This window comes from Talpa europaea, assembly GCF_964194135.1.
Source record: "Talpa europaea genome assembly, chromosome: 6".
NCBI classification, from domain to species: Eukaryota; Metazoa; Chordata; class Mammalia; order Eulipotyphla; family Talpidae; genus Talpa; species Talpa europaea.
The window spans coordinates 72996543-73018398 of NC_140072.1; the positions used below are offsets into that span (position 1 = coordinate 72996543).

The following is a 21856-nucleotide window of genomic DNA, read 5'->3' on the forward strand; positions in this document are numbered from 1 at the left end:
TATTTTTTATTTATTTATTTTTTTAATTAATAATAAATTTTATTTTTATATTCCCCATACAATTTCAACCCCCCCATTCTGACCCCAATCCCTCCGCTCCCGCCCCCACCCCCCAAAAAGTGTCTCTGGTTCATAGTTTTTTGTTGATTTTGATTTTGATTTTTTTACAGTTATTCATTTTCCTGGTCCCTTATTTAAGTTTTCTAGATTCCTGCTATGAGTGAGACCATCCGGTATCTTTCTTTTTCTTTCTGGCTTATTTCGCTGAGCATGATCCCTTCCAGTGCCATCCATGTTGCTGCAAATTGCATGTGTTTATCTTTTTTGAATGCTGAGTAATATTCCATGGTATATATGTACCACATCTTCTTGATCCAGTCATCTATTTTTGGGCATCTAGGCTGTTTCCAAAGCTTAGCTATTGTAAATAGTGCTGCTATAAACATAGGTGTGCAGGTGCTCTTTGGAATTGATGTTTCTGTGTCCTTTGGGTAAATACCTAGGAGTGGAATTGCTGGATCATATGGAAGCTCTATGTTTAGTAGGTCCAGAAATCTCCACACAGCTCTCCATAGTGGTTGGACCAGTTTGCACTCCCACCAACAGTGCAGAAGAGTTCCTTTTTCTCCACACCCTCGCCAGCATTTGTTGTTGCTAGTTTTTTAATATGTGCCATTCTCACTGGTGTAAGATGGTATCTCATGGTAGTTTTGATTTGCATTTCCCTGATTACAAGTGATGTTGAACATTTTTTCATATGCCTGTTGGCCATTTGCATTTCCTCTTCAGAGAAGTTTCTTTTTAGCTCTTCTGCCCATTTTTTGACTGGATTATTTTCTTTGTTGTTGCTGAGTCTCATCAGCTCTTTGCAGATTTTTGTGATCAGTCCTTTATCATTAGTGTTGGGTGCAAAAATGTTCTCCCAGTTGGTGGGGTTTCTCTTTGTTTTTGTTATTGTCTCTTTTGCTGTGCAGAAGCTCTTTAATTTAATGTAGTCCCAGCTGTTTATCTTTGCCTTCACTATCACTGCTTTGGGTGATGTGTCTGTAAAGATGTCTTTGATGTGCAAATCACGTAGTGTTTCGCCTATATTTCCTTCTATGTATTTTATGGTTTCAGGTCTTATGTCTAGTTCTTTAATCCATTTTGAGTTGATTTTTGTGTATGGTGTGAGGTAGTGGTCAAGCTTCATTCTTTTGCATGTAGCGACCCAGTTTTCCCAGCACCTTTTATTGAACAAACTTTCTTTGCTCCAATGCATAGTCTTTGCTCCTTTGTCAAAGATTAGTTGATCATAAATCTGTGGGTTTATTTCTGGATTTTCTATTCGATTCCATTGGTCTGCATGTCTGTTCTTGTTCCAATACCATTGATGATTATGGCTTTGTGGTATAGTTTTAAGTCTGAAGTGTGATGCCTCCATTTCCTTCTTTTTGTTTCAGGAGAGCTTTGGCTATTTGGGGATTTTTGTGATTCCATATGAATTTCATCAATAATTGTTCTATTTCTTTGAAGAATGACATTGAAATTTTGATTGGTATAGCATTGAATCTGTATATTGCTTTTGGTAGGATGGCCATTTTAATAATGTTTATTCTTCCAATCCATGAGCAGGGGATGTCTTTCCATTTATTTGTGTCTTCTTCTACTTCTTTTAACAGTGTTTTATAGTTTTCTTTGTATAGGTCCTTTACCTCTTTTGTTAGATTTATTCCCAAATATTTGATTTTTTTTGTTTCGATAATAAAAGGGATGTTTTTTTTTATTTCTTCTTCTTCAGATTTATTGTTTGTGTATAGGAAGGCTACTGAGTTTTGCGTGTTGATTTTGTATCCTGCCACTTTACTGAACTGATTGATGAGTTGAATTAGTTTTTCTATGGAGTTTTTGTGGTTCTCTATGTATATTATCTTATCATCTGCAAATAGTGATAGTTTGACTTCTTCTTTTCCTATTTGGATTCATTGTATGCCTTTCTCTTGTCTTATTGCTCTGGCTAGGACTTCCAGTATTATATTGAAAAGCAGTGGTGAGAGTGGACATCCTTGTCTTGTTCCAGATCTTAATGGAATTGCTTTCAGCTTTTCACCATTGAGAATGATACTGGCTGTTAGCTTGTCATAGATGGCCTTTATGATGTTGAGGTATGTTCCTTGTATCCCAAGAATTTCAAGGGCTTTTATCATGAATGGGTGTTGCACTTTGTCAAAAGCTTTCTCAGCATCTATTGATATTATCATATGGTTTTTATATTTCTTTTTGTTGATGTATTGGATAACGTTGATTGATTTTCGGATGTTAAACCATCCTTGTGTCCCTGGAATGAATCCTACTTGGTCGTGGTGAATTATCTTATGGATACATTGTTGGATTCTGATAGCTAAAATGTTGTTGAGGATTTTTGCATCAGTGTTCATTAGGGAGATTGGCCTGTAGTTTTCCTTTCTTGTGTTGTCCTTATTCGGTTTTGGCTTCATAGAATGTGTTTGGTATTGTCTCTTCCTTCTCAATTTTTTGGAAGAGTTTGTGAAAGATAGGCACTAATTCGTCTCTGAATGTTTGGTAGAATTCATTTGTAAATCCATCAGGTCCGGGGCTTTTGTTTTTGGGGAGGTTTTTGATTACCATTTCAATTTCGCTGCTTGTAATTGGTCTGTTTAGGTGTTCTATTTCTTCTTATCTAGCTTTGGGTGATTGTAGAGTTGTAGGAATTTGTCCATCTCCTCTAGATTGTTGAACTTGTTTCCATATAACTGTTCATAGTAGTTACTGATTATTCTTTTGATATCTGCTTTGTCCGTTGTGATTTCTCCTCTTTCATTTATGATCCTGTTTATTTGTGCTTTCTCCCTTTTTTCCTTTGTGAGCCTGGCTAGGGGTTTGTCTACTTTATTGATTTTTTCGAAGAACCAGCTCTTGGTTTCATTAATCTTTTGGATTGTTTTTTTAGTTTCAATTTCATTTATTTCTGCTTTGGTTTTTATTATTTCTTTTCTTCTACTGGTTTTGGGGTTTTTTTGTTGTTCTTTTTCTAGATCTTTGAGCTTCAAGATTAGGTTGTTTCTTTGAGTTCTTTCTTGTTTCTTGATGTGAGCTTCTATTGCTATATATTTTCCTCTTATTACTGCTTTTGCTGCATCCCATACATTTAGGATATTGGTGTCCTCCTTGTCATTCAATTCAAAGAATTTTTTAATTTCCTCTTTGATCTCCTCATTAGTCCAGTGGTCTTCCAGTAGTGTGGTTTTTAGTGTCCATGAGGTACAAAAGTTCCTTGCTTCTTTTTATGGTTCATTTCTAGCTTGATGCCTTCATGGTCAGAAAAGATGGTTGGTATGATTTCAATTTTGGTGTATCTGTTGATGTTTGTCTTGTGCCCCAGTATGTGATCGATCCTGGAGAATGATCCGTGTGCGCTTGAGAAAAATGTGTACTCCCTTTTTTGGGGGTTTAGTGTTCTATAGATGTCTGTTAAGCCCAAATGCTCTAGGTCCTGATTTAGAGCTTTAGTTTCTTTACTTATTTTTTGTCTTGTTGATCTATCCATTGTTGATAGTGGTGTGTTGAAGTCTCCCACTACATATTTGTTTTCTCTGATGTCTGCTTTCAGAGATGACAACAGTTGTCTGATATATTTTGGTGCTCCTTCGTTTGGTGAGTATATGTTAATGAGTGTTATTTCTTTTTGAAGTATTGTCCCCTCGATCATAATTTAGTAACCATTGGGGTCTTTTTTTATTTTTTTGAGTTTGAAATCTGTTTTATCTGATATAAGTATAGCTGTTCCTGTTTTCTTTTTTGGTCCATTTGCTTGTAGGATTGTTTTCCATCCTTTAACTTTGAGTCTATTTTTATCTTTTGTAGCTAAATGTGTTTCCTGGAGACAGCAAAAGGTTGGGTTTTGTTTCTTAATCCAGGCTGCAACTCTGTGTCTTTTTATTGAAGAGTTTAGTCCATTTACATTTAGGGTTAATATTGATATGTTAGCATCTGTATTTGCCATTGTGTTTGTCTTTCCTTTGATTTTATTTATTCTTTTAATAACTTTTTTTTTCTTGCCTTCTTTCGTTGTTATTCGTCCCTCTGAGGTTCTGGCTTTAGGACTCTGTAGTATTTTTTGGAGTGGGGGTAGTATTTGGAGTAGTATTTTTTAGTCGTGATGAAATTCCGGAGTTTCTGTTTGTCTGGGAAGGTCCTTATTCTTTCTTCATAGAGGAAGGAGAGCTTTGCGGGACAGAGTATTCTTGGTTGACATCTGTTTTCTTGGAGTCTGTTGACTATGTCCCTCCACTCTCTTCTTGCCCGTAGTGTTTCTTCAGAGAAGTCTGATGTCAGCCTGATTGGTTTTCCTTTGAATGTTATCTGTTTCTTCCCTCTTGTCAGCTTCATGATTTTTTCCTTGTCCTGGATTCTTGGGAGCTTCACTATTATGTGTCTTGCTGTATTTTTCCTTTCGTCATGGAAGTTTGGTGTTCTTCTTGCTTCTTGTATATCAATTTTCAGCTCCTTCTTCACGTTTGGGAAGTTCTCTTCAATTATCTCCTGGAATATTTTCTCTATTCCTACATCTCTCTCCTCTCCTTCTGATATTCCTATAACTCTTATATTTCCTTTCCTCATGGAGTCAGATAGTTCCCGAAGTCTTTCTTCATTCTTTTTCCTTTGTACTTCTCTTTCCTTTTCTGTTTTGGTTCTTTTTATTTCTGTGTCTTCAAGAGTACTTATTTGTTCTTCCATTTCATCTATTCTGCTTTCATTGCTTTTCCCAGAGTTCTTTAGTTCCTCCATTAATTCTTTGATCCCCTGCGTTTCTTTCGCTTCCCTCTTTAGGGACTCAATTTCATTCATGAGTTCTGTCATTTTTTTAATCATGGCAAATTTAAATTCTCTTTCTGGAAGGCTCAGAAGTTCTTCCAAGTTACTGTCGTTACAATCTGGGAGGTGGTTTTCTTTTTGTGGTGTGCTTTTTTCCTGAGGGGTGGTTGCGTGTGGTTCTTCTACTCCCTACTGTCTGTTTTCTAATTTGTCGTATGCATTGGGATACTGTGTTGCTGGGACTGGCTGGCATCTTGGGTGAGCTTCTCCGCTCCCCTCTCGCTTCTCCACAAGCCATCTGTCGGTTTCAAGCAGTCTTTACTGAAGAAGGGTCCCTGTTCTAAAATGCCGATGTGGGGACACACTCCTCTGTGTGCTTGGTCTGCCCCGGCGGTGGGTTCCCGTTCCCCCTCTTGGTTTGGACTGCAGGCCAGACGGGGCCTGGCGTGGGCAAGCTTCCCCACTCACCTCTGGCTCCTGAGGGAGCCTTCTGCAGGCAGTCTTTACTGAAGAAATGTCCCTGTTCTAAAATGGCGATGCGGGATGCACTCCCTGCGTGTCTGGTCTCAGGCACACTCTTCTGCGCACCTGGTCTGCCCTGGCCGTGGGTGCCTGCTCCCCCTGTGGGCTCAGACTGCTGGTCTGAAGGGGCCTGGGGTGGGCTAACTTCCCAGCTGGCCACGGGCTCCGCCTTCTGCCTGTCAAGTGATCTTTTCTGAAGAAAGGTGTTAGTGACTTTTTCTGATCACTAGGTGGCGCCAGAGAGCTCACCTAGAGCCCTTGGGGAGCTGTGTTTTTCACCCCGTGTGGCAGGGAACAGAGTGGGAATGGTAAGGAAAACCTCAACGGCTTTGGGGTGCTGTGTCTGCCTTGTGCCCCACCGTCGTGGAGAGCCCACGCCCTGAATTTCGTGCCCTGGGTCTCAGTTCCAAAGCCCTCAGGTCCAGGACGCGGGCTGTAGCCCAGTTCAGTGGCCGCAGCAATGGCGCCTTTTGCATCCCGCTCCCGTGCCTGGGCGCCTGGTTCCTGCTTACTCAGTGAGGGACTTTCACCTCAGTGAGGGACCCCGCGCGCGTCTCCCCACAAGCCTAGGTCTCAGGCACAGGGACCTGGGCAGCCGCGATCCCGATCCGCGTTTGCTTTTCCAGCGCGCCGCTTTTCCGCCGGGCTGTGTGCGCGTCTCCCGGGGTCTTTGTTCTTCTCTAATGGCGCCCGGAGCCGTTCGCTCACCGCCGCGGCGAATCCTGCAGGGTTCTCCACAGCTCCCATTCACGGGGTGTGGTGGCCACAATAGTTCCTTTCCACTCACAGTCCCGCTTGCTGCGTAGTTTGTTCTTGTTGGTCGTTTTAGTTTGTTTTTTCCCTCCTTTCTGCGGGTCGGAGAGTGCCGACTCTGTGGGTGGGGGAGGGGAGCAGTGTTCTGTGCTTTCCTCCCTTCTGGTCCTCTTTTATGGCAACTTTCTTCTTCGGGTAGTTTGCTGGAGTCGTCCATTTATCTTCCGTGTCCCAGTTCTCACTGGGACCTGCCGCTTTTCCTCCCTATTAACTTTTTTTAATGGGAGATCTTACTCGCAGCGTCTCCTTGCCGCCATGTTTTCTCCGCCCTGATATCAGTGTTTTTTAAGGTGAATCTAATATAAAGGAAGGGTTGAAAATCACTGATTTGGAAGATTTTATTCAATTTTGAAGATTTTATTCAATTTTATAAACACCTGCTGAGATGTTTATAAAACAAACACACCCATCAGGTCTTTGAGAAAGGTAGGTGTCTGATCTCGCTATCTACCTGTGGGGACAGAGACAGAGCACTTACTTGTATCTTTGGCTCACTGTTCCATGCTTGTAACTAGCTACAGGATTTCTCTGTCACCAGGCGCCTCCCACTGTACATGTTGGGGCTTAAACAGGGTCTTCCAGAAGTCAGACAGCTCCTGCATCTGCCTGGCAGGACATGAGTCCTATGACAAGAGCGGCTTGGAAGATGATGAGAGCAACAGTGATGAGGACTGCCAGCCCCAGGTAAGGTATGCCGCCTAGGGAAAGAAAGATTCAAGGACAGTGAGGAGTGTTGGCAAAAGTGTTACTCCTCTGTATGCCAGGCACTTTGTGACTTTTGGGTTAATGTTAATCCCCTATACAAAGGAGGAGACCAAAGAGCTCATGGTGTGGCCAGGTATATGTCTTTCTTTATCATAAAACCATGTAAAGCATCTTAGAGTAATCTAATGGTTCTATCTGCTCCTTGCTAAGTATGATGTTCTCCTTTGCATCGAGGAAAAAAATTTGGTAGCTACGGAGTCTCTCTGAAACCTACAGGAGAGCATCAGATAGCGTCACTGCTGGGGGTAGGAGGAGAGATATTCCTCTCTTCCCCCTCTGAAGTCTGATGAAACAGTAAGCTGCAGACTCAGGACTGGCCACCTCCCAAGTTCACTAGGTGGTCAGGAGGTCAGGTGTTTCATAAGATTCCCTCCCTAGGATTGTGGCCCTGGTGGCAACAAGATCCAGATACCCTCCCTTCATGCCCAATTCTGGAAGCTCTGGATCAGATTTCTTTTGAAAAGGCAGCTATAATGTATAGCAATTCCTCTGTGCTAACCACAGCCTACTGTCCTCCCTAGGCTGTCTTCCACATCTCCAACCTGTCAGAAGCCTCCTCTCCGTGTCAATTACCAATTGATCTGAATCCCACATTTCAGACACAGAGACTAGGTTCTTTGGTCAGTCTGTCCCCCTGGTCCTACAGGAGCTCAATCCAAAACTCTAAAGAATAGTAAGATACTGTTCCCACCCCTCTCTCTACTCATCTACACCCTCAGCTGGTGGCCCACCTTCCCCCTTGAAGTCCCTGATCCTTGATAAGAGAGAAGATAGTAGGAGGAGTCATGGGGTTGGGCAGGTGCCCTGCACCAGGTGTGGCCCAGCTCTAGCTGGCATCCAGCATGCCCATGAGCCCTGTCCTCTGGCTCTCACTTTCCAGTAGTCCCTGCCTGTCTGTACCACTTCTGCAACCCACAGTATTCTAGCCTAGCTTTTCCAAGTTGCTGGTCTTGGCACCAGCAACAGTAGCATCACCTGGAAGTTTGCTAGAAATACAAATCCTTGAGTCCTACCACAAACCCATTCATAAACTCCAGGAATCTGCATTTTCACACACACACACACACACACACACACACACACACAAAGATCCTGATGTTTCCTAAAATTGAAAGCCACTCATCAACCTATCTCCCAGGCCTTGCTCTAGCTTGAGCTTAGTAGAGGGATCACAATTTGGACAAGTAGTTGCTCCCCAGAGCACTCTGGGCATAGGCATCTGTCCTTCCTGCCACCAGCTGCTCTTACTCCCTGTATCCTTCCTTTCTCAGGCCAAGAACAAGTCCCCCATGCCTTTAAGAGATGAGATCCCTCCTTCCTACATTCTCTCCACCTACTGCATCTCCCTAGTTTCCCTCTGGGGACAAGCTCTCTCTACCTCAGGACTGAGAAACAGGTATAATCTCCTAAACAACTCCTCCCACTACCCCAAACACTGACATAGCCTCCAAGCTGCTTCCTAGTTCCAGATCTTCAGGGAAACTCTTGGCATGTTGTATCAAGATTGGCACACATTGCCTCGTCCTTCCTCCTGGACCCCAAAGGTCAGACTGCTCTTTAACACCTGAAGGGGTGAATTACAGAGAGGTGATGTGATCACCAACATAATGCAGCTGGTTAGAGGTAGGGCTCAACTCTTGACTTGTGGTCAAGACCACAGATAAAATAGATCCTCCGTCATAAGTGTGATTTATTTCATGCTTATCATCTGAAACTCATCTATCTAAAACTCATCGCTGATTTTAACAGACATTTTCCTTACCTGTCACTCTCCTTCCCTGTTCAGAAAGCAAGGAAGACTCTGAACCTCAGCTAGCACAACTCAAAATGGGTGAGGGCAAGGCAAGTCACTGGAGTGCAGGAAGGAAATATCAAAGCTGTTTGTATTCATTCATCCTGCTCATTTGTTTTGTATTTGTATTTTAGTATATAGTACATATTTTATGTAGTATAGTATATATTATTATCATATTATTTCGCAATAATTTTTGGGAAGAGTTATTTATAATAACTCTTGGGAAGAATAATCAAAGGTCTGGCTACCTTTGGTCTAAATAATTGGGTTGTCAGGTGGCACAGCTCCAGGAAAGACACCTCAGTCCCCCCTCTGTCTCAAGCCACATGTTCAGGAGGCAGCTAGACAGCACCGGACCCAGTAGCAGGGGAAGGCATCCCTGACCAGCTCACCTGCCTTGTCTGTTGCTCCTTCTTCATCAGACCAACCCGTGTGCCTGTTCTCCAATACATGCTGGTTGTTCTTACCTCTGAGCTGCCCTTACTCTGCAGTGTCCTGCTCTCCCAATCCTACTTCAAAAGCATCTCATCATCAACCCACTGCAAAGTGTTTCCTGTCTAGTCCCCACCTTCACACCTGCTGATCCTTATTTCCTTCTTATGAAGAAAGGTTAGCAGTTGTGTGTGAAACTGAGTTGGGTCTTTCCAGCTAAGCCCCAAATAATTTCCCCAAAGCAGTAGACTTGTCTTCTATTACATTTGTGGGTTCCATCCTACCCTTTAGCCTAACACTAGTCTTAGAACATTTATTAAATGACCTCTCAGAAAAGCCTGGTTCTTCAGAGGCCCTGTGTCTGTTTCTAGAATGCTTCCTCAAGATGACAGCACCCCCAATGTTGAGTGGCAACACCAGGAGCTAAGCATCCCAGGCATAATCTGAAGCTCTGAGGCTGGCCCTGTACCAGCGGACAGGGAGAGATCAAATTTAGAGGCAGATCACTCCAGATTAGTTGGTAGTTTTAATAACTTTGTCTTGGGTAATAACAACATAGTTTTCCACACCCACCTGCAGAAATACAGTTAGAAATTCATATAGAGGCTTTAACTGAGTTTAGTCACATGCATCATCCAGATGCTTGCAGCAAAGTTATCTCTGGGGATACATCCTTGAGCAGCTTCTTGGAATGGGGAGGCAGGTGGAGGATGCATGTCCAGGGAAAGGGGTGAGAGGCTCCCAGTTGCATGGGTCTAGTTCAGGGGTAAACAAGCAGTTAATCTCTGATCACCTTCCCCAAGACCTGCACTGGCCTGCAAGAGAGCCAGGCTCTCCTCCTGCACTTTCCCACAGGTGGCAGAGCGCTGCTGGCCTGGAGACGTCCGTCTGGCTGCCACCCGCCAGTGTGTGTCCCCCCGACAGCACAACTGCTCTGCCTTCTGTCACCCAGAGGACGGGGAGCTCAGTGCTGAACTTGGCATGTGAGTGACAAAGAGCCACTGAGAATAAATGAACCCACCAGACAAGTCGTGGCTGTCTTGTGGGCCCATCTTGAGATGCTGGCAGGAACTTGCCTTGATGGGAAATTGATCAGAATAAACACCTTCCAGAATGTGCCATCTCTGCCTTCCATGGAGGGAAGCCAGGCCCATCCAAGCCAGGGGCAACAGCCCAGCACCAAACAGGTGTTGGCAGTAAAGAAAAGTGAGGTCCAGCCCCAGGCCCCTGAGTCAACTGCCAGGAATTGATCCTGATTAGATGTTAATCCAAGAGGGGCCCTGATTCTGTCCAAATTCTAGACCTCCAGTTAACCTGTGGACTGGATAGAGTTGTCCCCTGCTGGCAGGGAAGGAAGTAGAAAGGGGACCCCTGTGCTGGGTGGCCCTTTGCATCTATAAGAGTATTGCAGGCTGAACACTCTCCTCTCACTTGCCTTTAGTGGAACATCTAAAGCAAAACTCCCCAGTCTCTCTACCAGGACCCCAGTTTGTCTAGGCTTTGTTCTCATTCTGAGATGCCCAGACTGGCCCAGAAACAGGGGGAGGCAGCACATTGCAACCAGTCATTCATGGCCCTCCATTAAAAATGCGTAGGAAGCATAGACAGCTCACTGCTTTACAGAGGAACAGACCTCCACCTCTTGTCTCCCACAGCTGCCAGTGCCAAGGGTATGTCTCAGCAGAAGAGCTCTGTGATACCCAGTGTCTGGCCAAGGCCCCCCACATCACTCTGGCCTGGGGCCCCAGCAGGGAACTGATCCTCAGCATCAAGGACAAGTCTGGGGACAGTGTCCAGAGGGTAAGCCTAACTCTGAAAGGACAGGGGTGGGAGGGCAGCCTCTGGCACCCTTTTTACAGAGAAAAAAACACGCTGAGTCTAAAGAAAGCAGGTGGTGAATAGGAACTGGTGACAAGCATCTTCACTACCTAGTCGGTGCTGTCTTCAGAAATGTCCACTCTGTGGGCTGCAGGGAAGGACAAAAAGGAAGGAAGTGACACTTTTTTATGTCAATGTTTACCCTCAGACTGAATATTCAAAGGGACCACAGAAAGCATCAGCTCCATTTTATGAAGTATGAAGTGAAGCCCAAGCATGTGAAACCACTCACCATAGTCACGAAAAATGGTGTGAGCCCTGCCAGGACTGTGTCTAAGGTCCTAGGGCAGGGCTGTCTTCTGGTAGTGTGGTGCTGGCTATGGCTGTCTTGGAGGCTTCGTTGAGGTGGGAGGGTAGAGGGCAGGGCCCAGACTCAGGTACAGCTTGTCTTGAATGTTTGTCTGCCAGAGGTTCTAGGTGGCTATCTGCTGGCCCCTAAAAATCTAGGGGGGATCATCTGGCATGGGGCCTGACAGAAAATCTGGGATGATAGGGACATGTCTCTAAGTTGTCCCATAAGTGGAGTGTTTTCAAGTAGAGAGAAAACGGGCAAATGATGACTCAGTTAAAGGGCCTGAGTTGAGTCCAGGCCTTTATCTGAAGATAAGGAGCCTCCTGGGGGTTCTACTGCATCCCCTGAGGGAGGAAGACAATGGGCATCTCTAGGCCCCAGCACCACCAGGGACTTATAGCACTGTACTTCCTGTTGTCAGGAGCTAGCCAGCACTCTGGGCCCAGATCCATTGTTCCAGGGACGTACCAGGGTTCATCTGGTCCTGTATGGCCCCAGCGGTATCTTCGGCTTTGTCATCTCCAGAGTGGATATGCTTGACTCCTTCCTTCAGGGTAAACTAGCCCAGGCTTTCCCAGAGAGGGTGGCAGGGGTAAGGGCATAACTGCATTCTTCCCCAGAATACAAAATGGAGGGTGAAGGGGGATGGGGAAAACCTATAGCCCCTCAGAAGCTCTTCAGCTCTGTGTCAGGTGTTTGGGGGTTAGTGTGTGGCAAGGATCACAGGAGGCCACATAGGAAAACAGCCCTTGGAGGGAAAGGGTCTGGAAGGCCTGGAACTGCTCCCAACAGATAGCATGGGGCAGTGGGGAGCAAATGTGCCTTCGGCATGAACCCAGATTCTCAGCTTTCCTTCCCCAAACTCTTCCAGGAACACCTGTGTCCGGCCCCCTTCTCCAAAGGCACCATCAGACTGCAGGTCCAGAAGACCACCAAGACCCCAACATCCATTCCCACATTCCAAACCCTATGGTCTGTTTATTGGTGGGGGATGTGATTCTCTTCCAGCTTCATATTCTTCCTCACAGTGAGTGCCAGCTGTCAGACCCCACACCTCTCCCCTCTGACCCGTGACCTCACATACAGACTAAACCTCTGCAGTAACAGTCACAGTCCTGTGCCGTGGCCCCTGCTTGTGACAGAAGTGACCTAATTGGTCACTGCACCATGGGCCTCCTTTCCATGGAGCAGATGTCCCCGTCCCTGTCACGCATGGGGGTGGTCAGACCTCTGTGTCTTAGGGGAAAGTGGAGATTCACTGAATCAACTTCTGCCAGGAATCCGGTCCTCCAGAAGTTCTGCTCTGTGAAAAGCCCTCCCAGGCCCTTTCCCTGCAACTCCCTCCACCTCAGGACTCCTGGGTTTATGTGGATTGTCTTCTTCACACTGAACTGAAGCCCAGCTTCCTGGACTTCCAACTTAAAAGACACAGAACAAGCCTGAGTCCTCCTCCAAGAGGCAGCCTTCACTGATGGCTGTGGGTGCACAGATCCCTCCTAGTCTTATGCCTGCAGGCGTAGCATCCACCTGCCATGAGCTGAGTGATAGATAGCCTTGGAGATCATAGTTCCTCCTCATCACCCACTGGCCTTTCCAGGGCACCACCATGAGTGGATGGGCCCAAGATCTAGGGTGCCCCAAGATCCTGGATTGCTGGGCTGAGACGGGGAGAGATCCAACAGTCTGTAGCTCTACAGGCACAGGAGATAGAGGACCATAGGCAAGAGGAACTGCCCAAGTTCTCAGGCAGAGAGAATCAAAGAGGGAAGTGAATCCCAGGAAATGAATTCCAAATTGGACTTCTGTGCCCTGGTTTCCAGGCCCAGTTCTCCAAATCCCACTAGGACCCCACCCTCACCAAGACTTGTGTTTATGCCTGTGAATGAACACAGTTGTGTTCTATCTTATCCACATTATGTGGGAGGAGAGATCAGCGCCACGTCTTTGTGGGGGGATGGGCGAGAGGTCGTGCTTGGGAAGACAACCAACGCTATGCACAGGAAAGACCTCTGCGCAGAAAGAATGGACAGGTTGGGTGACATGCATTTCTGCTAGGTGCCCTGTCCACGCTGCTCATTCACTCAGTTATCCCACAGCCTATATTGAGTGCCTGCTGTGTACCGGGGCCAGGCCTGCTGTGTACAGGGGCCAGGCCTGCCTAGAGCACAGCAAATGTGCTGGTACATGCTCTCTACAGGGCTGAGGGGAGGAGGGTCATGGCCTAATACTAAGTTGTTAAATGCATCATTACATACATGAGGTAAGGGAAGATGTAATTTCATTGGAAACATTTTTGCATTTCTGCTCACTCTCCTGAAGACAAGATGCTTTGTTCCAGGGTTAGGGTTGGGGGGCAGAAGTCCCAAGACTGAGGCCTCTAGAACTCAGCCCAGCCTGGTCATTTCCCAGATCGCTCAGCCAGTCACTATCCTGTATACCAGAAGCAACATCTGTTCAACAGCAACCCCCACTGGGATTTTGGGGCTTTCAGGAGACTCAGCCACCTGGTGAGAGAGACTCACCTCAACTTCTCAAGGTAACAGAACAAGGTGCCTAAGGTTGGTAGGAACTGCAGTTCTCCACATCTCCAACAAAAGGATGCAGGGGAGAAGGGGAGACTGAGATGCTGTAAATGGTGAAGTCAGATGAAACCGTAGGCCAGCAAGACTTCCTGAGAGCATGGGGAGGAATGGGGGGAATGGAATCAAGCAACTTCCTGGACTACCTTTCTCCAGCATGTGGGAGAAGGGCCTGCTTCAGTTCAAGGTTGCCCGGGACAGGATGGTGGAGGCAGTCCGTCAAGGCCAATCTTCCCCATGTTCTGACCCTTCCCCTTTCCCTTCCCCCCAGGTTTGCACACCAGTTTCTAGATCCTGGCACATACCTGTTTCAGGACAATGGGCGGCCAGAGAGCATGGCTGTGGTGCTGGTAAAGAAAGGGATGGCCTGCGACCCTGGCTTATCTCCCATGCAGCCTTCTTCCCCGTACCAGCTTACCAGGCATGGCATCCTCAGGCATAGGCTGTCAAACCTGGGACCAAACTGGGTTGCCATCACAGGTACTCACCCAAGGCCAGAGGGGCCAATACCAAGGGATTGGGTGGGGGGAGGCTTGCACAGCAAGATCGCCAGATAAATATGCAGCCATGTCTGTGACTCTGGACAAGGTCACCCTTGTCCAGGATGAATCCTTGTCCAGGAATTGGGACTTTATTTGCTAGGTAAAGAAAATCAGATAAAATTTTCTTCACCCTCACTCTCCCTTCCACTTCCCACACACCTCAGTCCTGAGAGCTACCAGGTACTCGGTTCCCTTTATGAGAAATGGGATTTGAGTAGAATCTCAAGATCGCAGACATGCCTATTCCAAACTCTTGTATGGATCCTCCCATCTTCTTTCTTCTACTTCACTGTTGGCAATCTGCATTTAGTTCTTGAGACTGAGCCCCAGATATGTTAATAATGATCTCCCTGGGCCTCCCGGGTGCAGTGGTTGAACTCTGAGTTACGAAGCTGCCTGCAGCCTCCGCAGCACCAGTTCGATCCCCGGCCACCAGGCAAGGGTCCCACATGGCGCCCAGACCTCTCCTGCCGCCCGCTGCTCCCCTCAGCAGTGTACTTCGGTCCTTCTGCCTGCTCTGCTCCCCGCTCTGGCTCTGGTGAATTCTCTCACCCTCCCGCACTTCTGACTGTACCCAGTGCTTGTATAAATAAATAAATAAATAAATCTTAAAAAAAAAAATAATGATCTTCTGCCCAGATGGGGAGAATGTGACCTTGCACTGGCTGAGGCACAACGCCTCAGGAAAGAGGTGGGGACAGCAAGCCCACTCAGAGTGCAGCCTGAATCCAGGATAAGCCAGGGAAGGACCACACAGCAGGATGGGAGAGGATACCCACTTGGACACCTGTTTCCATGCAGCCCCTTCTCCCACTTGCTGAGCACTTTTCTGCAGGGAATTATGAAAAATTAAAGCCCCAAAGCAACAGGATCAAGAAACTCACCAAATACTGGACTTGCTACTCATTGTGCATAAAGCCAATTACTTTGCCATCAGGCAAAGAAAGAGTTTTATTGCAAGGCAAGTGGCAAGGAGGCTGGAGTTCAAATCAATCTTCCCACCTATGAAAGGGAAGAGGTTTATATTGATTTTTAGGAAATAGAGTGGAGCACAAAGGAGTTAAATTTTATTCACTAGAAGCAGGTTAAGGGGAAAGGAATGACTAAAGTTTTTTGACTAATTCCAAATAGGGGGAGATTTTTCTTTCAAACAACAGGAACTTCCATTTTGATTGTTCCTCAAAAGCATCTTGGGTAGTCCTCTCTTCCTCCAACACCCCTACTCTGTGTCACTTCTTCACGTGACTGGGTTACATCATTAGTAGATAAGTTAAATCTATGAAAATAAGCCTCAAAGGGAATTTACATGTAAAGTTTTTTGCTCCTCTTGTGCTCTAGGAGCAATTTAGTCAATCTTAGTTCCAAGACAAGAGTCATGAGGTAAATGCCAAGTGCTGTTTTCCAACATTCTCCTATCTTCCAGGAGTGCTACTGACTGTTGGCTTGGCAACCATGCTGCTGATAGGCCTGGGCCTCATGTTGAGACCCCCACTGGCTCATGCCTATCCCATGAGGGAGTGGAGATCTCAATGGAGGGAACTCAGGGAAACCCACATGCCCAGTGAATATTTGTCCCTCAAGGAAAGGTGAGTTCCCTTCACCCCTCATACCTGCCTCATTCCTGCTCCAGCCTAAGGATCTTACCATTCGCTCTGGTCCTGCCCATACTAATGAACCTTGCATTGGTGGACTTGGGAAGAACTCCTTCCTATACTTAGCGATGATGTTCACAGCTAGCTTGGAGTCCACATGAGCAGGCATCACCCTGTGTGTCCATGCACTGAGGCTGCTGCTTCTTTTCAGCTTTCCCCTCCATGAAGACCATGGTTCTCAGGGCTCTGGAGAAGGAGTTGATTCCAGGGAAAAAGCCATCAGCCCAGGTCCAGGTACCACACTGGTGTGGTAGGCATTTCTTCTCCTCTCCTCTGCTCTCCATCCTGCCTATAACAGGTGCACACTCTGGGGAACATTTCATATTTCTAGAATGTTGAATGTTTATGATACTTCATGCTCTGCATATGGTATTCACAATGGTTCCCAAACATGGGTGTTTTCAGGTGTGGCACTCTTCCTGTTTTATAGACAAAGAGACTGGGGCACAAGGAAATATTAGTGATCCTCCCAAGGTCCCCAGATGATGAGGGCTGGAAAGAGGGTGCTGCTGAATTTGAGGCAAGCACACTTTCACCCCTACTGTGGTCGTCAGGAGTTCTCAGGGACTCAAGAAAATTCTCCAACTCACTGCTGGGGCCAAAATGAGGATTATTTACAAAATCTCTTTATAAGATCATATACTTGCCCCTGGATAGTACAACATTTTTCTTTGCACCTGGAGAACTATTATTGCCTTGGGCTTAAGAGAAACTAAGGGACTCACATTTGTATGTATACACGCACACACACACTGTTTAAGACAGGCCTTGCATAGGCTACCTCTAGCATAGGCTATCCCTAACTATGTCTTTGCATGGGGATTAAATGTTGGTCACCCCCTTCTAGATAATAGCTCTGGACAGTGAAGACAGAAAAGACTAAGTCCTGGGGAAATATACTCTTCCCACCCCATATGTTACCCCCCACCAACATGGGTGACCAGCTTTACAGGGTGGACACGAATCAGGACTGGAGGTTGACCTCGACACTGTAGCCCTCAAATATAGCCCCCTTTGGGGGTTCCCGCAGGAGGAAGTAGGCCTGGTGGGACTCACCTGGATGTTGGCAGAGTTCTTTTGGTGGCAGCACTGGTCCTAGAAGGGAGGGTTAAAGTGTCCCTTCACTGTGGGACTTGTGAGGAGAGAAAGATCTTGATGGCCTCAGTTCCACCTTTGAAAAAGTTGACCTCCCTCTCCTTCCCACACTATTTGCTGGTGGCTCAGACATAGACCCTACCCTGAGGTGGGGGGGGAGATGGTTCCCCTGTCTCCACAAACCTGGCACAGAGAGAGGAAGGGAAGGAAGTGTTGGGTCTGCGTGGAGTGGGGCAGCTGTTTGTTGCTCGGAAGAACCGCCCATGTCACTGCCAGGGTGAATGGGGCTCCCACACTCCCTCCACACTCACCAACCTGAGAGAAGGCAGCGTGATCTTGTAGGGAACACCAATCAGACCCCCCTCAAGTGCCTCCGCACACTGCCTTGACCACCTGCCTGCCTTCTTCAGGACCCTGCCTCCCAGGGGAGAGGTGGGGAGAGAGGCGCTCTCGTCCACACCTGTCCTGGCAGAGCAGGCTGCTTCAAGAGAGAAGAAGGTCAGGGAGATTAAAACCAAAGGCGATGGGGGTTCCTTCAGGATGTGAGAGTCCCCCTTGGCCCTGAGACAGCAAGAAACAGCCCCAAAGGAGGTAAACTTGTTTGAAGTCAACTGTCTCCTTAAGTCAGCCTGGATCCTATGCCCTGGCCTGAGGGTAAAGGAGGCATCTTAGCCAAACAAGTACTAAAGCACCTGCCATACGCCAGGGCAGTGCTAATGCTGTGGGACTCTGAGAAGAGTCAGGCCAAGTGAACAGGAGTCCCCAGAGCAGTGGGAGAGAAGGGACAAGAGCTGCTACCCTGGAAACAGGATCTTAGGGGATGTGGGCACAGCAGGATGGACTTAAGCTGAGGGAAGAGGCAGGGCCACCCAGTCATAAATGGCCTAGGGGAGTCAGCAAATAACCTCCTCAAAGACTGCCAGGTTTGTGGCAAGAAGAGAACCATCTCCTCCCACCCAGTCTCAGCACAGCAGAGGGCAACACTGTCCCCTCGTACTGGTGACACCAGACCCCAGATAAGGTTTAGGGCCCTTGTCAGACACACCCAGGGAGGAGTTTCCCTCTGCAGACACTGCTGCCTTCTGCTCCTTCCTCCCCAGCACCACGTTTTCTCCCTGAGCACACTTCCTCCTCCAGCAGGCCTCTTGTAGGGAACACCCTCCTCTGCTGCCTCAGCCTGTCTGCAATGCCCTGATGAGAAGGGTAACAGCTAAACCAGCCCCCTTCCCCACTCTTAAACCTCACCCCTCCTCCCCTCCCTCACCCCTGTTAGGACCCTGTGCTCATCCTGCTGTCTCACTCCAAGCCCTCTTCCTGCAGGGAAGCCATTTCCATCAAAGGCCCTGGAGGACTTCAGTGTCCGAACACTCTATGACAAGCTCGAGGACCAGAGCCTGCATGTGGCAGCCCAGCTGAGCCAGCACAGGAGCGACTCTCTGGTCTTCTACAGGGGTGCCAGCCAGCAGCTCCAGGGGCTCAAGGTCAGATCAATTCCCAGACAACTGCGCCGGCATCACTCCTACTGGCCTGGGGCCCACCACACTTCCCCTTCTGAATATTGCCTAAACCGAGAAGGGCACTCATAGCTGAGATAGTGACCCTCCCTGCTTCTCCCAGGAGCTTCTTCAGGGCCTCGCCCCTACTGAGCGGCAAGTTCTGTGCAGGAGTGGAGATGTGGAGATGGAGACAAGGGCCAGAGCTGCTGCCAGGACGAACACTGGGCAGAGCAAAGGATTGTGGGGCAACCACTTTGCAACTTCTCAATGGGAATTCTGGCTGCATCCTCAAGGTGAGAAGCAGGCTTAATTGTGGCCGTGACAGCAAGTGGAGAGTCCTAACATTAACTCTGCATAGTGCCTACATGTGCATCTCCTGTTTATCACCTCACAAGGCACTCAGCATCCTTGTCTGTAACTAGGCAGCAGCCACCTGCGCATAGAGATAGTCCTGGGTCAAGGGGAGGTTCAATAAATATTCTGCAGATCTTCTGCTGACTGATGGCCTGGTGTCTAGGAGGTCAGGGGGACAAGGCTGCTGAGGCTCTTGACAGTCTCCCTAGTTCATACCTTCAGCATTTTTTCTAAGTGGAAAAAGTAATATGTGCCCCTAACAGAAGATCCATCAGCACAGAAGATATAAGTGGATAGCTACAGTCCACTTGACCCCACAGCTAGGACAGCAGTTAATATTTGTTTGCTCTTTTGTGGACACTGTGGAAGCCCCTCCTACAATATCCAGTATCTGGAAATGCTCCTGCCACCCAGACAAGTTTAAAGCTCTTCCAGTTTACAAAAGCTTCTTCCTTTAGGCCTGGGCATCAGCCCTCCATGCAGGGAGTATGTGTCTATGCCCACCTGGGTTTTGAGTTTACAGGTACAGCTTGTGGCAGAAAACAGGTAGGGTCTGAGGGCATGTGCCTGGGCACCACACATGCTCGCTGACTAACAGCTATGCTTGGAGATTGAGGAGCTCTGCATGGATCCTGAGCATGCACCCCTGTATGTGGTTTCCCAACTGCTCCCAAGCAGCTCTGATGCCCCTGTTTGGGGCACCAAGCGAAGCACATTAGCTCTCTGGCTGCCATGGTGGGTGCCCCTTCCTTTGTGTGTCAGGGTCCTTTTGCTTCTGGCCCCTCTCCCACCGTGAGTGCCGCACAGAGACCAGGCTGCCCCTGCCCAGCTGCCACAGTCCCTTGAGAAGGGACCTTCGGGAACAAGGGCTCTTTGTCCAGGTAACAGAATCCAACCTGTTTCCTGACCCAGCATCTCTTACCAGCAAGACTAGTCTCAAGTTCTGCAGGCAGTGGATTTAGCAAGGACTTTCCCAGCCCCAAAGCATGCTCGGTGAAGACCCGAGGCCCAGGCTAGAAAACCCAAGGTTGTTGGTGTGAGTCACCCATGTCTGCATCCAGGTCTCAGGGCCTTTCTCTCTCCTGGAACAGCTCACCAAATCACAGATTGTGGCTTATTAGAAATCAGCTTAGTAGGTTGCAATCAGAATTTTTTAAATATTAAAAACTAAAAAGGAATGAAACTGGCACTATCAGGAGTAACATGAGTATTAAAGGTAGTTTTCTTCATGCAGTTTTATATACACATACAAGCAAGAACTTTAGCCCCAAAGGGAATCCTCCATGTTACCCTTCCCCAGGGTTGCTCCTGAAAGCCCATTCACCCATTTTAGAGAGGAAAAAGTGACTTTCAAGGAAAGGAGGTACTGTTTGCCCAGGTGACACTTCCTTGAACTTCTTGAGTTTCCTTGAATCTCATAAAGAGCTATATAGAGAAAAAAATCTTTTTATAGCCTCTTTTAATTTGGGCAGGAAAAATATCAAAACAGCCCATAATGTGGTGCATACTGTTATCAGATCACTTGTATCCATCTCTTCAGTGTAATCTGAAAAATAAGGCTGCTCTCTATATTTTAACTCAGCTAGCATTTAAAATATTTGATGGAAATTTCCTTAAATGGCCCCTGGAGCTTCCCAGCAGGGAAGCATCCTATTCTCATCAACAGGGGCTGAGTGCCGCATGCCCCAGGACATCCACACCCAGGGTCATTTGAGGAAGTGACCTGCCCAGCCTGTGCATAGCTCCTTGGTTCTAGGGACTCTGGGGCCCTAACTTCTCCAGGCTTGTCCTCCACAGCCCCAACTGCTACTGTACACAGCAGGCAGGCACTACTTTGTTTGATCCATCTGACTGTCACAGGAAACTTGGGTGATGACATCACCCCCATTTTATAGTATGCCTTTGAGAAGCTAAGAACCCACCCATCCTGTAGAAAGGGGAGGAGCCAAGCCAGAACCTGACTTCTACTGTATATCTGTGCACACATCTGCCATCTCTGGCTGAAAGGGCATGCATAGGAATGTGCCTCATGAGACCCGGGGGGCAACCACTCTGTCACTAGGCTTCAGTTCCAAGACCCCAGCCCACAGTCCTTCCCAGGGAGTCCCCTGGCCCTTGTGGAAAGAGAGGCCAGGGGGCCTGGGCTGTTCCACACCATCAGTTATTCCTCAGACAGGGCCAGTCACTTGAAGAGTGTGTTCAGGTCTGAGGTTCAGCACCTGTGCTGGTTTTTCCATGACCAATAACCCAGAAAAAAAAAACAAAAAAACAAAAACACTTTGTCAAAACCATCCTCTGGGTGGGCGTCCCTGGGAGTCTCACTGGCTGTTTCTGGAGACAGTGGTAGGCATGAGCTCCTGCACAGCAGGCCCTGAGGTCATAGGCAGCCTGAGGAATGCACACACAAAGCATACCACTTAACAGTGCTGAGACAGTCACAGGTCACAGATGAGCCATATCAATAAAAGATGGTTAGCTCTTAAAAAAAAAAATAAAAAATCATGAAATATATAGGAAATGAAAACAGCAGTTATAAAAATGAAACCATTCATGAACCCCACCATGTTCTTCAGGTTCAATCCAGATGGATTCAGCATGTTGGACTGGCAGCCCAAGAGGGGGAGAGTGGCAGAAGTGGGTTCTGGGGTGGGAGGGGAAAATAAAATCAAAGGGTGAGTGCATACACATGACCACTCTAGTCTTCAAAATGGGGCAAAGTTGAAGTCTTGGGCAGTGGGGTGGGCACCTGAGGACAGATGAGATGAATGTGTCTGAGGCCCTTGTCCCATGTGTTCCTTTTCCAGGTGCCACTGTGTGTCCCCCGGG

At 47.4% G+C, this 21856-nt stretch overlaps 1 protein-coding gene across 1 annotated transcript in view; it reads left to right on the top strand.

Annotated features, from left to right (window-relative positions):
* ATP12A (ATPase H+/K+ transporting non-gastric alpha2 subunit) overlaps positions 1 to 21856 on the top strand; it is a gene marked incomplete at both ends in the record, with an annotated part of 196842 nt that overhangs the window by 42213 nt on the left and 132773 nt on the right. The window contains 8 exons of the mRNA XM_084234861.1: positions 6764 to 6834; positions 9998 to 10125; positions 10798 to 10942; positions 11773 to 11904; positions 12184 to 12284; positions 14163 to 14371; positions 16237 to 16335; positions 18501 to 18661. Coding sequence (XP_084090987.1) covers positions 6764 to 6834; positions 9998 to 10125; positions 10798 to 10942; positions 11773 to 11904; positions 12184 to 12284; positions 14163 to 14371; positions 16237 to 16335; positions 18501 to 18661 — 1046 coding nt within the window. The remainder of the gene's footprint in view (positions 1 to 6763; positions 6835 to 9997; positions 10126 to 10797; positions 10943 to 11772; positions 11905 to 12183; positions 12285 to 14162; positions 14372 to 16236; positions 16336 to 18500; positions 18662 to 21856) is intronic.